Below are 13617 nucleotides of genomic sequence, written 5' to 3'. Positions count from 1 at the left end.
GTAGAAGTGGCCGCGTGCGTCAAGGTGTCCTTACGTCACCCATGTGGTGCCAGGGCTATGGACAGGACACGCAGCCGTGGGCACCCCTGGTTGAGAGAAGCAGGGATGCGGATCTGCCAGGGGAAGGATTTGGGTAACTTTGGCCAAGCGCTGTGCCTGGTAGCACATAAATCCTCCAGCGGCACGTTTGTACAAATGGCAGCGTCAGAATCATTTTGGTTGGAAGAGACGCTTGAAATCATCGAGTCCAACCATAACCAAAATCTGCCACTAAACCATGTCCGTAAGAGCCTCATCTGCGTGTTTTTAAACATGTGGGGACTAAAGTGAATTAGCGGAGGGGCAGGACGGCAGGTCCCAGCGTTGCAGGGGCTCGGGGTGATGCTCGGTGTCCCGTTTGCTGTCACCCGCCTCGGTCTCACTGCTCTTTGGGGCTGGTTTGGGCCGTTCTCTGCCAGGCTGACTATGGCAAGCAGCCGGCAGCGGATCAAGTAGAAAAAGACGTTCACAACATTAATGAAAGCTTTGACAAAAAGGAAGCGAGGGAAACTATTGTCTCCTCGGCCTTATTCACATAATGTCTGCGTGTAATAAGTCTTCTGGTTATGCTTGTGGCTTCTGTGACAAAGCAGTGATTTAGGGGTCTGTCTTTACAGAGGCAGAGCTGCTCACATGGGCCAAAGTGCTGGCGAGTAATATTTTACCACAAATTGTTGTAACTGGAGCTTGACAACTGCAGGAGGAAGGAGGGTGGGGGTTGGCATTTGATTTATTACCCGACTTACTGCAATTTGCAAGAGCGAGCTTTATGCTGGCGCGGCCACGGGTTTGCAAATCCTGCAAGTAAAAGTCCGTGTGAGTGAAACCGGGGAGGGGAAAACTCTCGTATGTGGCTGTGAGGATCCGCAGAGGTGCCCGGAGCCGCTGGCATCGCGGATGCCGCAGCCTTTCCCGCGCATCCCGCTGGGGACCAGGGGTCCTGTGTTTTGCTGGGAACACCACGAGCAAAGTGACTCCACTGGGCAGCGGCGCTTTCTCTCTCAGCCCTCAGACAAAGCCAGGAGTTAAAGGGATGTTTTCCTAAACCCGACCTGTGAAGCATCTCTAAGAGGAGCTGGAGGGAGGAAGGCTGCTGCTCGGGCTTGCATCACCCTGAAAATTCAGGTCATGTTTACTACGGGCAGCTGGAAAATGATGATCTCAGATGCTAACAAGTAACATCTGAAGGGAAGCATTAAAACATTCGAGCTGTTTTGTAAGCACCTACTTTACTTTTTTTCCAAGACCAGTTTAGCTATTTTTAAAGATTCATTTCTCTCCTTAAGTGCCTGATGTCGGCTTATCTAAAATAAGTGAAAAAGAACAAGAGGTTGCCCTTCCTTTTAGTTTCAAATGGACAAACGATTTTGTTGGGTTTTTTTCTTTTTTAAAAAAAAAGACCCCAAGCCAACAAACCGCCCCACTGTAGAGCTTCCTTTCTGCTTCGGAAGGACAGCTATGCATGCTCTGAGGGCTTTTTGTCCTTCTGCAAGCTGACCTTGTGTAATTTCCTTTATTTACATTTGGCTGGCACTGGCCTCATTGACTGCAAGAGTTTATACAACCACTTTTGAGACGAATACCGAGGCTCGCAGGAGTGAGTTCTGCCCCGCGTCGTCCTCTTATTTACTGGTAAAAGCAGACGTACGATGCTACCAAAGAAGTATTCTCAGCCTATTTTGTTCTGGCCATAATGCCTTCATGCCAGCATAGCGGAGGTTGTGGGCAATTAATTTAAACCAGGTGGGAAAAATTACTCAAAATTGTTTCTGTGCAGGGAGACATCTGATAGTGTTACAGTATTATGTGCCTGTATTTATGTGGACAGCGTGCAGCCTTTGTAATGCTTTTTGGCTTTTTTTTCTTCTGGTCGGTTGGTTGTTTTTGAGGAAGCTGTTGCAAATGGTGTTTGCTCACTGCTGTAATTGAGCCAGAGTCAAATTTGGAGACAGATTAGCTTCCTGGGACTTTGGTGTTTGCGTTCAGCCTGTGCCGCTTGCATACGTGATCACCTCTGTTCCGGGACTTTTGAAAACAAATTGTACTTAGTAAGTATCGGTCGTGTGATGATGCCTTCAACAAGTAGCTCAGAGGAAAACCTACTCCATGCATTATTGATATTTGGAGTTAAGCAGCTTGTAGGGTTTGGTGGTGCTGGGAGTTACGGGCAAAGCGGGGAAGGGCGGATCTCAGCTGCTCTAAAAAGAAATCAGGTTTGAGGGAGAGAAAATTGCCCCCTTAGCGCAACTATCCTGCTATTTAGTAGCTTGATTTCTGAGCCGCCTCGCCTGGCACGGAGAAAGTATTCTGCAATTCAAAGAGATGATAAAATAATTACATGATTGCATGCTTCTTGAAGGCATGGGGATAATGTTCCTAAGTGCCACCAATTCAGTCCCGGCTCAGAAGAAAAGGCTCCTCCTAATCAGGGCTCCCCGGGTGAGGGTTTACAAGAGCACCCTTGAGGTCAGCGCTAATCCACCAGCTCCCAAGCAACTCCGCTAAAGGAATGTGGGGTTGCCCAATTTGCAGGGTAAACACGCTCCTTAGGGCTGGGGAAGCGGCGTGTGGCCGCGAGAGCCCGCGGGACGAGAGGATGGAGGAAAGGGAGAGGAGGAAAGTTTCTTCATTTTATTTAAAAAAAAAAAAAAAAGGAAAAAAATTATTGCAAAACTCAGTGTTTTAGAGTATTTCCAGAGTCCACTAGGTACGGTACAAACACACCGGTACATCCCGCTTCGAGCGCGTTAAAGCCGGCTCCTGGGTCTGCTGCCCGCACACACACATTCGCACTCGCTCCCCTGCTCGTGCGGCGACACAGACAGGGACAGAAACGTACTGTGAGGTCAGTGACAAACGGATCGTTTCATCTGTATTGGAAAGTGTTGTACAAAAAAAAAAGAAAACTAATGAAATCACAGTAGAACCTCGCAAATCTGCAGAACAGGGAGCTTCCACACACACGCAAAACCCGCACGCCTTATTCCACTTCCAAGCAGAGTCGTAATAGCAAAGTGCTGTAGTGAGGTCTCGTATCACAAAGACTTCCATAATCTTACAATTATAGGCTACAGAACATTTACCAAAACGCTTGAAGTATCATAAATTAACAATAAATTAAAAAGAAAAAAAGAAAAGCACATCTGAATGCGACATGGTTGTTTTGTTCGTGTACTCACTGGTTCACAAAACTCGAGTTGTGGGTTGGGGATGTTCCAGTCCTGGGGGCAACGCTGCGAGGTTCTGCTGGCCGGGTAAAGTGCTGAGGCAGAGAAAGGACGCGAGACCGCGGGTCCCGGCAGTGAGGATGAATTGCTCTAGTAGCTCTAGTAGCCACTTGCTTGCAAGAGTGCCTGGTTTTCTTTTTTTGTTTGTTTTTTTTTTTGGACATCTAAGACAGAAAAAACAAATCAAGCACCTTCCCCCCCCCCCCCCAAAAAAAGGCTTTTTTTTTTTTTAAGGAAAAAACAGATTGTCCCACATTTCTATGGCTGGTAAAATACAGACAGGTCAGCGTAGCAGTTAATGCGTGATGCCACTTCCACTTAAATACACAGAAATATTGGTTTGGGGGTTGTTTCCCCCCCCCCCCCAAAACCAAACCAGACTTATTGTTATTTGTCCCCCTGAGTTGCCGAGAGGCGTTAAGATGCACAGAGGTGGGTAAGCAGCAAGCCTGTGTCACCGGGAATCTCTCCCATTAAGACTAAATGAACAGCTAATATGTTGGTTTTCATTGTTCCCTTCACAGTTTCCATGTGCACAGGCTCTGCTTTGCTTCTCACTGAAGTCACAACTGACTTTGGGAGAGCCAGGGAAGGGGGTACAGCCCGGACCACCACGCTTGGGGATGGGTACCGGGGTCCCACGTCCACTGGGGATATAGCAGAGATTTCCTTGTGCACCTGTAAGCGAAGGTTTGGGGTCCGTTAAGACAGGCTGGGCTGGGTCTGGCAGCAGAGCCGGGTCCATGGACACCAGCTCAGGCCTTTTGGAAAGAGATGCTGGATCTGTGGTTTATTATTATTTTTTTCCTTATTAGATAACAACTGGGTTATCTAAGACCTACCTATTAAAAACAGCTACACTAGGCTGTAAGTTTCCCAACAATTTCACAAGCTAGCAATACAGGATGGGTATTGAAGAGATCAATGGAAAGACAGCTTTCTGTTCCGCAAAAGATGATTTTTCCTCTCCGGTTATTTAAGCTAACCTCCTTTAACAATCTTAGAATAAATTAATAAATACTAGTTAAATTAGAAACAGTACATCAGATCTGGCTATCAACAGAAAACAGTTCTCAGGATACCAATCAGGAGAAGAAAAATGATCTTATAAAAGATGTGCAGTAATAACTGGCCATAAAGACATACAGAGCCCTCTGATTTCCCAGCATTTGTGACGTTCAAGTGAATTAGAAGAACCTTAGCACTGGTTTAAGTCGGCTGTCTAGCTTAGTCTCCTCCTCAGGTCTAAAACACGAGTCTTCCAGAAGAAGGGTCAGTTGGCGACCGCTGGGGTACGAAATGCTCGTCTCCAGTTCGTATGGTGGGTGTCCTGGCTGTGGCAGAGTTGGGTGAGGACAGGCAGGGGCTGAGCTGCTTCTGCTGTCGCTCTTTGCGTTTCTTCTGGGGTCTTTACCTACGGTTGTTATCAGGAAAGCAGGAGTGCGCATCTCATCTGCATGCTGGACACAAGTTATGTGGCTATCCGTATTTTCTATGGAGCTTTCCATTGTTGGTTAAAACAGTTCTAATGATTAAAAAAAAAAGGTTGGTGGCAACTGTTTGCGTTTAAAATTTCCCATTCCCTTCAGAATGTAGTTTTAAAATGTGGAGCAGAGCTGACGTTCTCCCCAGTCTCACGCCGAGCACGTTAGGTGGAGAAGGAGCAGGGCTGGTTTATCTTACGCCGCGCTGTCACAGCCTTTTCCTGAACTTTCTGCCTTTCCAATATCCATTTCAATAAAGTCCTCCGGCAGGTCGGGTGCGACCTCGGCCGCGCTGTCCGGCCGGCGGCACAGCCCGGCCTTGCACGGCCTCACCAGGGACAGGAACGCGGCGCCCAGGACCATGCCGGCAGCACACGAGTAAAAGGCTGAGCTGTAGTTTTGTGTCGTATCCACTAAGACACCTGCAGAAAACACATTTACAGCAGTTAGCATCAACTGACTATCCCCTCGTCCTTGCCCGTCCGTCCCTCCTATAGGATTTTTAATCCGCATCGTTACATTTGCAACCAAAAGACACTCAATGACAAACAGATGCTGCCTTAAAAAAGTGAAACCACTCTGTTTGGGGTATGTAGTGTCATCTTCAGGCAAATCAGGGACCCTCTGCGCGCTGCAGGGATGCCAAGCCGAGATGCATCAGTCACCTCTTTATTATGAGGCTGCACCTTTCTGCAGTGTGTGGTAGAAACACATGCACAGTGAAAGCAATTTGTTCCTACTGTTTGCTAGAGCCTGAAGCGGTGCCAGGTTTGGGTTTCCAACAGGAGCAGGGCAGCACTGCAGGGTTTCCCTTCGCTCGAGGCTCCTCGGTGCAATCTGCCTCATCGGTGGGACGCTGCAGAGCTGCATTGCAGCACAATTCTGGCTCCCGGAGCATCCTAACACCACTTCCAGGGCTTTTCGGGTAGTACTATCATCAACACTGCCAGAGCACTTTCTAGACAGAGAGCAACACCAGTAACTGCCCAACCCACCCAAACCCACAGATCAAAGTTTTAGAGTTACCTGCAAGGGGTGGTCCAGCCAACCCAGCTAAGCTTTGAATAAAGACGTAGACTCCAGCTGCAGAAGACATCTTTGCGATGCCCACCACATCATCTTCTGCCAGGAGGGGAATGTGCGTGCCCGCTACCGTTCCCAGCATGAACCCAAAAAATATGCTACATGTCATCAAGCCCCAGAATTCCGAGGCGAAAGGGAAGGCAAACAATGCTACGGAGAGCAGAACGACGCAGATGAGTTCAATGTAGATCTTGCGGATGGGCTTTTTGTTGAGAACCCAGCCAGCTGAAATTCTTCCAAAGACCTCGGCGATGGCCATGGCCGACAGGATGTACGCAGAGTGGTCTTTGCCGATGCCGAGGCTGAGGCTCAGGGGAATGATGTAGAGGGAGGGGGCGAAGAAGCCCAGGGTAGCGAACAGGCCAAAGAATGCATAACAGATAAAGCTATAGTCTCTCATCACAGAAAAGTCCAGTAGTTTGGTTTTTGGTTCTGGAGGGGTGCTGTTATTTTCAACAAGTACCTGTACGTTTTCCTTTGGTTCTTCACTTTTGGGCTCTGCTTTGGTGTTTCCAGGCACATTGCTGGGTGAGGTAGTTATTTCTACTCCTGAGTCTATGGACTCTATTGAGGTGCGTGTTTGCTCGTTTTCAAGCATGTACTTTGTCTCCGTGGGCTCCTCCGGAGGCTGCGCTTTCACTTCTTCTTGCTCTTTGATGACGATGGGTCGCAGCAGCGCTCCGCAGACGACGATGCTCAGCTGTAGCACCCCAACAGACAGGAGGCTGTATCTCCAGCCAATCTGCTCCTTCAGAGCAGTGATTGCTAAGGGAAAGAGGGCAGAAGAAGAAAGTGTAACTAGAAAAGCCTGTGGTTACACCAAGGAGCTATTTGAATGTACAGCTAGGGGAGAGACTGAAGCTTCATTGCTGGAAGGTCCCAAGGACCTCGCAGAGGCTGAGCACGGGTCCCTCTGCCCAGGGCCACCAGGGGCTGGCACCCACCCTCCTCCCACCAGCCGCTGCAGACGAGACCTAGAAGTTGCACTTAACACGTGGCTAGCAGAGCCATCCTCTAGGTAGCCACTTGTGAGGTCCCAGCGAGCCCGGGATGCGCGAGCACAAGGGGGGTTTTATTTTTAGTGAACGAGAGCAAACTCAACATTTCGAGTTTCCTCTCAGCTGACCCCACCCTGAAACCAGCTACCAGAGGAAGTCTGAGCTCGGCTCTAAGGTGCACGTTAATTACAAGCCTTCATTTGCAGAGCTGCTTTGCCGTGGGTATGAGCTGAAGACAAAGCGTGCGCACACCACCTGATCTGCAGGGGACACGCGGTGACGGGGACGTGCTGCCTGGGGACAGGTCCCCAAAACCCTGCAGCACTTTGGCAGCACATGCGAAGCACGAGCCCACTAACCTTTAGGAACAGATATGTATACTGCAAGTGTTTTAAATAGCTGAAGTTTCTCAGTCTTATTTTTAGCCCGCTGGATCTATATAGGGAACCCGGCGGGCTGTGTATCGGGGAGGCACGTCCTGCTCTGGCAGGCGATGCTGGGGAGCGCTCAGCCACCGTTAGACCTGGCTCTAGGATTACTTGTAACCCTGCCTGCCTGACACAAGGTACACCCTGGTGTCAACAGCCTTTGGCTCCTGTTTGCTTAGGAAAAGGATGGGAGCAGCGTTGTGATTTAGGCAGGTGCGTATAAACCCATACCGTACCTGGTGCAAAGGAGAAAACAGCAAAACATTCCCCTGTCGATGCCACTGCTGTGACCAGCGAACGTCTTTTGTCAAAATACTGTGATAAAATGGTGACAGTCGGGAGGAAAGAGAGGCAGTATCCAAGGCCTGTGAATAAATGCCAAAAATTGCCATAACAACAAGTAAGGGAGGGGGAAACACCGATGCGAGAACACGTTAAGTCAGCTTTCCCAGTGGCGAGATTACAGAATCATTTCGGCCAACTCAGCAAGTCACCCTGGAAAAAAATCATTGGGGAAACCAGAATGTTATTTTTTTTTTAATTGGAGGGGAAAAAAAAAATAAAAAAAAAGAAAGAAAGACCAAAATAAAACAAGAGACCCAACCTCCCAAACCTACTAGGTAATTCCTTCTGTTCCCAAACAGCCAGCGGGGTCCGCTTTGAGGACCTCATCTGCTTAAAGAGTTTGAGCCTGTAGCAATTGCTCTCCTAAGCAAGGCAAGCACCCGGCCCTGGATGCCAGCAGGACACCCAGGCCGGATTGGAGAGGGGGAAAAGTAGCAGGCAAAAATAAAGAGAGATGGGGGAGAGGTTAGAGGATTTGGCCCCACGAACAGCTTTCATCTCCCCAGCGATCCCAGTCAAACCGAAGCGACCAGTCTGGCTGCGCTAGCGCAGTGGTCTGCGGGACCCAGTCCTGAGCTGGTCCCCAGGATGACACGGGGCACAAAGCCAAGTGTCCAACCCCGGCCACCACCTCTGCTGGGGCGGCAACGGCAGCTCAGAAGGGGCAGCAGCACTTCTCAAGCGCTCCCCATGTCACGGGCAGTAAAACCCCCCTGGCCAGAAGCCGCAGGTGCCAGCGAAGCGTTGGGCAGGTACAGGAACAGGATGACTCACCAGAGATGACACCGATGGTGACGTACATGTCCACGACAGTGCGGGCGAAGGAGGCGATGACCATGCCGGTGCTGATCAGCACCCCTCCGGCCATCACCACCAAGCGGTGACCGAAGCGATTGCTCAGGACCGTCGACAGAGGTGCTGGGTGAGCGGGAGAGGAAGAGAGACATGGTCAACACCCAAGGCAGCACCTTCACCAGGTACCATCTCCTCCGGGGTGCTCCTGCCTCCCCGCCCAAGTCCCCAGGACACACCACCTCCCCAGCAATTGGCATCACACAGCAGAGCATCGCCCCAGAGCCACCCTCGGGGCACTGCACAGGATTTAGGATGTGCTAAAAAAAAATCATCAGAAGAGACCAGGACGGGTGTGTGACAGCCTGGGACAAACCTGCAGCAGCATCCACAGGCACCAGTATTTCAGTGAGGCTCAAGTTATTTCTAATCATTTTCACTACAGATTTAGGCTTCCAAACTCTTGGTTTTCACCCTTTGCTGATGAGAGCTGAACAGCACCACAGACCATATCCCAGAACTGCACAGCAGCACACGAGATGGGGCTCAAAGGGGCTTTTGGGCTGAGACAGACATTTCTTGTTATTTCAGGAGCACGCAGCCTTTATGGCTGTTATTTATCATGGAGCCATTAGGGACATAAAAGTCAGAGGTACCGGGTCCCCATATGCTGAGTCAGCAGCACGACTGCCCCTTGCTCTCGCGCGGAACGCCTGTTGCCCTTACCTGTGAAGGTCTGTACAAACACACAGATGGATATTATCCAGGATATCCTGCTGTTGGTTTCGTCAAAGCTTTCCATCAGGTCATTAAAGAAGACACCAAACGATTTTATAATGCCGTACGTTAGAGCTTCGACAAAGAAGAAAGCAAAAGCAACTGTCCAACCCCATCCTCCATCAGGCACTTTAGTATAAACATTGGGAGCGGTGCACGGCATTTTTACAGCTTTGACCGTCATTTTTTTTTGATCTGGAAAAGAGGGGAGAAAGAGCCAGGCATCAGTTTAAGATGAATTTTCCCGAAAGAGGCCTAGCAGCTCTAACATCCCCAACGCAGCACTAGCCTGTCCCTGTGCTGCCAGGGGATTAAATGCAGGAGTTTGGCTGAAGTTTCTGCCTCGGTCACCCCACTGGGCTCGTTTCCTTTGAGCCAGGACCAGAAACTCTCCGCTCAGCACCCGGGCGAGCTGTTCCCATCAGCAAAACCCAGCGCCTGGGAGCTGTCATCTGCATTTCGGTGCGTGGGGGTGGATGGATGCAGTTCGTGAAAGATCCACCGCGGGACCCGGCGCGGGCTCACGGAGCTGCAGGAGCTCCCCAGGAACACCCGTCCCCCCCGCTGCACTCTCCCGCCTGCCCTGGGGTGGCTGGTGGCATCTCGGTGCCACCCGTTTGCTACGGGGTAGGTGTCACACCCCACTGTCACACCCCACGGCATCCTACACCCAGCGAGCAGACGCTGACACTCGGGGTGCTGGTACCTCCTCAGGAACCAGCCCGCTCCCCAAAATGGCTGCTCCAGGGCTGCCTGCAATGCTGTACCTGGTAACAAGAGGTGGGGACGTCCCCTGCTGCCACCAGCTCCCCGTGCTGTCCCCTCCAGCCCTCGGGGGTCACTGCCACACCCCAAGGCATGAGGAGGCTGCAGCCCCAAGGGCTGCCAGGGTGGGGATCACCCCGTAATGCACCGGGGGTCCCTCCAGCCCTGCTGCTGTCATCGGGGGGCTGTGGGTGCGCAGGGACAGTTTTTGTCCTGCCCGGGGCTCCGAGCACCGTCACACCTGGTGGCGGGGGGGACAGGGACGGTCCGGGGCCAGGCCCCGGCGCTGGCTGCAGCGGCCACCCCGGGAGGGGACCCCGCGGCGGCCGCGTCCCCACGCCCGCCGTGTCCCGGGCACAGCGTGAACCTGCGGCTCTAGCGGGCGGCGTTTCCTCCCTCCCCGGCAGCCACCAGGCATTTCCCTCCTCCATTTTCTACTCCAGATCACCGGCGCGACTTTTCTCGGCAGAAGAAGCCCCGAGCAGCTCCGGCAACGCTTCCCCATCCCACGGGGGAACTTTCTCACGGAGAGTCGCTCACTCTGTGACCAGGCGAGTGCGTGCGCGTCCCCGGTGCCACCGGCAACCACCGGGGACCCGTCGGCGGCCCCACGGGAGCCTGGCTGGGGTGGGGGACGCAGGGACCCACCCGAGGGGTCCCCTGAGCGGGGCGGGGGGTGTCTCAGCACCCCGCGGACCCCTCTGCGGTGCAGCACGGTGGGTCAGGGCTGGTGCGCGGCTCCTATGGGGGCTTTTCTGCCGAGGGATGGAGTGAGGCGTGGGCTCCAGCATCCCTCCGGTGCTGCCGGCACCCGGGCTCGCCTGTAGCCCGGGGCGGGCGGGGGGCAGGACCCACCACCGGGTGCCCAGGCGGGAGTTGAGCCTCTGCCTAAAGTTTGTGGGAAGTGCCTGGATACCCCCCCGGGAGAGACAGCGGGGCTGCAATGAATTCCTGTGTCACTGCACAAGGCATGGTGGGGAGATTAGATTAGAAGGAAGCACGCTATTTAGAAGCAGGGAAAAAAAAAAAAAAAAAAAAAAGACAAACCCCAAACTACAAAGCTTGGCGGACATTATGTACGTTTAAAAATGAAAAGAAATTATGATGCGAAGAAAAAAAAAAAATTAAAACGCCAGAGCTCAAGGGCCCGGCGTGGCCCCCCCTTCCCTGCATCACTTTCCGAACATTTCAGACCTGATTTCTGCATTGCCACCGCCGCACCGGCTCCTCGGCGGGCGCCGGGGCCGCCAGCTAAAAATAAAGGGATGCGGAAAAGGGGAGGGGAAGCAAAAGCGGAGGGGGAAAAAAATAATAATAACAAGAATAATTTTTTAAAAGCAAACAAAGCCACCCCCCTTCCCTCCCCCGGAGTCCCCGGGCGGGAGCCCACTCACCGGGCGGCGCTGGGTGCTGCGGCGGGCTAGGGGCTGCGCATGGCCGGGGCAGGGCGGGCGGCGACCCTCGGTGGCGGGGACCGAGGGTGGGGAGGGGACGGGGGGGGTGAGAGGAGGTGTCCCCGCCGGCCGCTGCTGCTCCCGCTGCCCGCGGCGGCGGCTGCTCTGCGCTCGCTCCCAGCCCTTATATACCGGCTGGAGCCGGTCTCCGCCGGCGGCTCCGCAGCGCCATGTGCGCGCCGGGCCCGGCTCGCCCCAGCGGCGGCACCGCGTGTGCGGCGGAGGGGGCGGCGCTGGCGGCGGGGGGAGCGCGGTTCCCCCCCTCTCCGTTTCCCCCGGGCCGGCCCCGCTCTCCCCCCCCGCCCCTGGCCGGCACCTGCCGGAGCGGGCTGGGCTCCCCCCGGCCGGGGCTGCAGCGGCGCCGGGCACAGCAGGTCCCCGCCGGTTCGGCCGAGCCGGAGCCGCGGCCGCGCTGCGGGGAGGGCGCCGCTTCCCCGGGGGTCGCGGGGTGGGGGCGCGGGGGGAGAACTGCGGGGGCAAAATCTCGGCCGGTGCAAAGGGCGGATGGAGATGTGGGGAGCCCCCGGCGCTCCCCTCAGTGAGAGGGCTTGGGTCCCCCCCGGCGCTTCCCCCTCCCCATGGCGGGGGCTCTCGGAGCGCGCTCCGGTTTGGTGCCGAAGTTTTGAAGCCCTTTGTTTGCAGAAAGAGCCTCGATCTCTTTATGGGAAAGGGATAAGATGGTGCAAGTTGGGGTGCGAGCAAAGGGTTCCCCAGCACACGTTAGGCCCTTGGGGCAGCGGGGCTGGGATCGGCCGCCTGCATCCTTTCGAGCTCTGCAGCAGCGGGATGCGGCGCCGGGAGCATCCCCGGTTGGGACACGCAGCAGAGCAGGATCCGCCGTCCCGTTTGTCGTGTGAGGCACTGGGAACGGGACAGGAGCAGCCAGCAGCAGGGATGGGGCTGAGCACACGCAGAAGCCCTGCACATCGTCACTGAGGATGCTCCCATCCCCTCTGTGCCCCAGTGCTGCGGGCAGTGCACATCGCATTTTTAGGGGAAAACGTCTTCTTCATGTAGGGAACTTCAAAAGTAGTGATTTGTGAGTCAAACTGGAAGCAGGCGAGACCAACTCACCATTTATAAGGGGGGAGGGGGGATAGCACAGGGTCTTTCCCCCAGTCATCAGTGCCCAGCAAAGGGGGATGCAACTGAAGTGATGAGCGCTTTAGGGTTTCCCCTAAATTTCCCTGAAATCAGTAAAGACGAGGGAAAAACTGACAGCGCTGCATTTCCCAGCTCACTGTGCCACCGCGACCGCTGCATCCCGGTGCCGGCTCGGTGCGCTGAGCACGGATGGTGCTGCTGGGGAGGTTCTGGAGCCTCACGCTGTTCCTTGGGGTCAGTGGCTTTTGCAAAGGGCTCAGCCTGGAGTGGTGACCAGCCCCCTCCTCACCTGCCCTCCCGCACTGGCTCTGGACCCCGCCGCAGTCTGCTGGCTTAAACTGGAACCTGGTGGTTCTGGTTTGTACCCCTGGAAACACCACCCAGGTTAAAATGTCCCTTCAGTATCTCACCCACTGGCAGGAGCTGCTACTTTTGATTTGGCAGGAGCCCCTTTTCTTGATATTTTTTGGCACGATGGGAGTTGCGAGTGGGGCGGTGCGGGTAAGGCTAGAGGGCAGCAGGGGCAAAATTCAGAAAACTTCTGACAAATCAGGCAAATTAGCTATTGCTTTCGCTTGGGAACTTCAAGAAAGCTGCCGCTGCTTTCTCACAGCTATGCTGGTCCAGTGGCTGCTGCCTCCAGCAAGCCGCTGATGCCCTTGTCCTCGCAGAGAGGTTTTGGCAGCTCTGTCTCTTGCAGTTCCAACCTGAGCAAGTTAAAATCCATGCACTGGGCCTTGGGGAGCGATGGGGACTGCACCCTATGTATCTTTGGGGAGCCCCGTGTCGCCCCGTCCTGCAGGAAACCCTTTCATCCAAGAGGTTCTGGCTTTCCCGGGTATGGATCAAGGGCGACCACCTCGTCTGGCCTCGAAGAAGAGCCAATATCCCGCTACACAAGCTTCTCCTTGAGAATGGGTCGCCCTCCCCGAGTTGTAATTCTTCCTGGCAGCGACAGTGCAAGTGGTTGTGGGACAACAAAAGAGGTTTGTGCCTCCAGGGGAGAAACAAGAATGCAAATATCTTTGGCATGAAAAAACAAAGGCGATTTACTCCTTGGTATTTCTTGTCAGTACTTTGCATCTGTCTGTGCTTCACCTTCTCATTCCTTTCCTTTGGGC

At 53.8% G+C, this 13617-nt stretch overlaps 2 protein-coding genes across 7 annotated transcripts in view; one reads left to right on the top strand and one right to left on the bottom strand.

Moving 5' to 3' along the window:
• The window catches only part of ARSG (arylsulfatase G), a 38173-nt gene that overhangs the window by 1072 nt on the left and 23484 nt on the right, over positions 1-13617 (top strand). The window contains exons 1-2 of one of the 4 annotated variants that reach the window (XM_082067024.1): positions 11724-11766; positions 13197-13482. The exons of 2 other annotated variants lie outside the window; for them this stretch is intronic. The gene's annotated coding sequence lies outside the window, so the exon portion shown is untranslated. Of the gene's footprint in view, positions 1-11723; positions 11767-13196; positions 13483-13617 lie in introns of those variants that run through there. One more of the 4 variants, XM_082067027.1, reaches the window with a different exon arrangement.
• Positions 2657-11650, bottom strand: SLC16A6 (solute carrier family 16 member 6). Of its 3 annotated transcripts, none has more exons than XR_014185519.1 (7): positions 11333-11650; positions 9123-9368; positions 8379-8522; positions 7496-7624; positions 5777-6598; positions 3219-5172; positions 2657-2909 (listed from the first exon to the last, which is right to left on the bottom strand). XR_014185519.1 is itself a non-coding variant. In XM_082067028.1 (6 exons), the coding sequence occupies exons 2-6, from the start codon at positions 9355-9357 to the stop codon at positions 4946-4948; spliced, it is 1557 nt and encodes a 518-aa protein (XP_081923154.1). In that variant the 5' UTR covers positions 9358-9368; positions 11333-11650; the 3' UTR covers positions 2657-4945. The 3 variants fall into 3 exon arrangements, 1 of the variants encoding a protein (XP_081923154.1); XR_014185520.1 differs by having other exon boundaries at positions 2657-4600; positions 4681-5172; XM_082067028.1 differs by having other exon boundaries at positions 2657-5172.

Source organism: Streptopelia decaocto (assembly GCF_964273445.1).
Source record: "Streptopelia decaocto genome assembly, chromosome: 16".
Lineage (NCBI taxonomy): Eukaryota > Metazoa > Chordata > Aves > Columbiformes > Columbidae > Streptopelia > Streptopelia decaocto.
The sequence above is the reverse complement of the archived record's forward strand: the minus strand, read 5'-3'. Positions and strand labels throughout refer to the sequence as shown.

Coding starts and splice junctions, on each gene's coding strand:
- SLC16A6 (XM_082067028.1), bottom strand. CDS start 9,357: ATGACGGTCAAAGCTGTAAAAATGCCGTGCACCGCTCCCAATGTTTAT. Junction 7,625..8,378: donor CACCATCGGTGTCATCTCTG/GTGAGTCATCCT, acceptor ATTTATTCACAG/GCCTTGGATACTGCCTCTCT. Junction 5,173..5,776: donor GGCTGGACCACCCCTTGCAG/GTAACTCTAAAA, acceptor TGTTTTCTGCAG/GTGTCTTAGTGGATACGACA.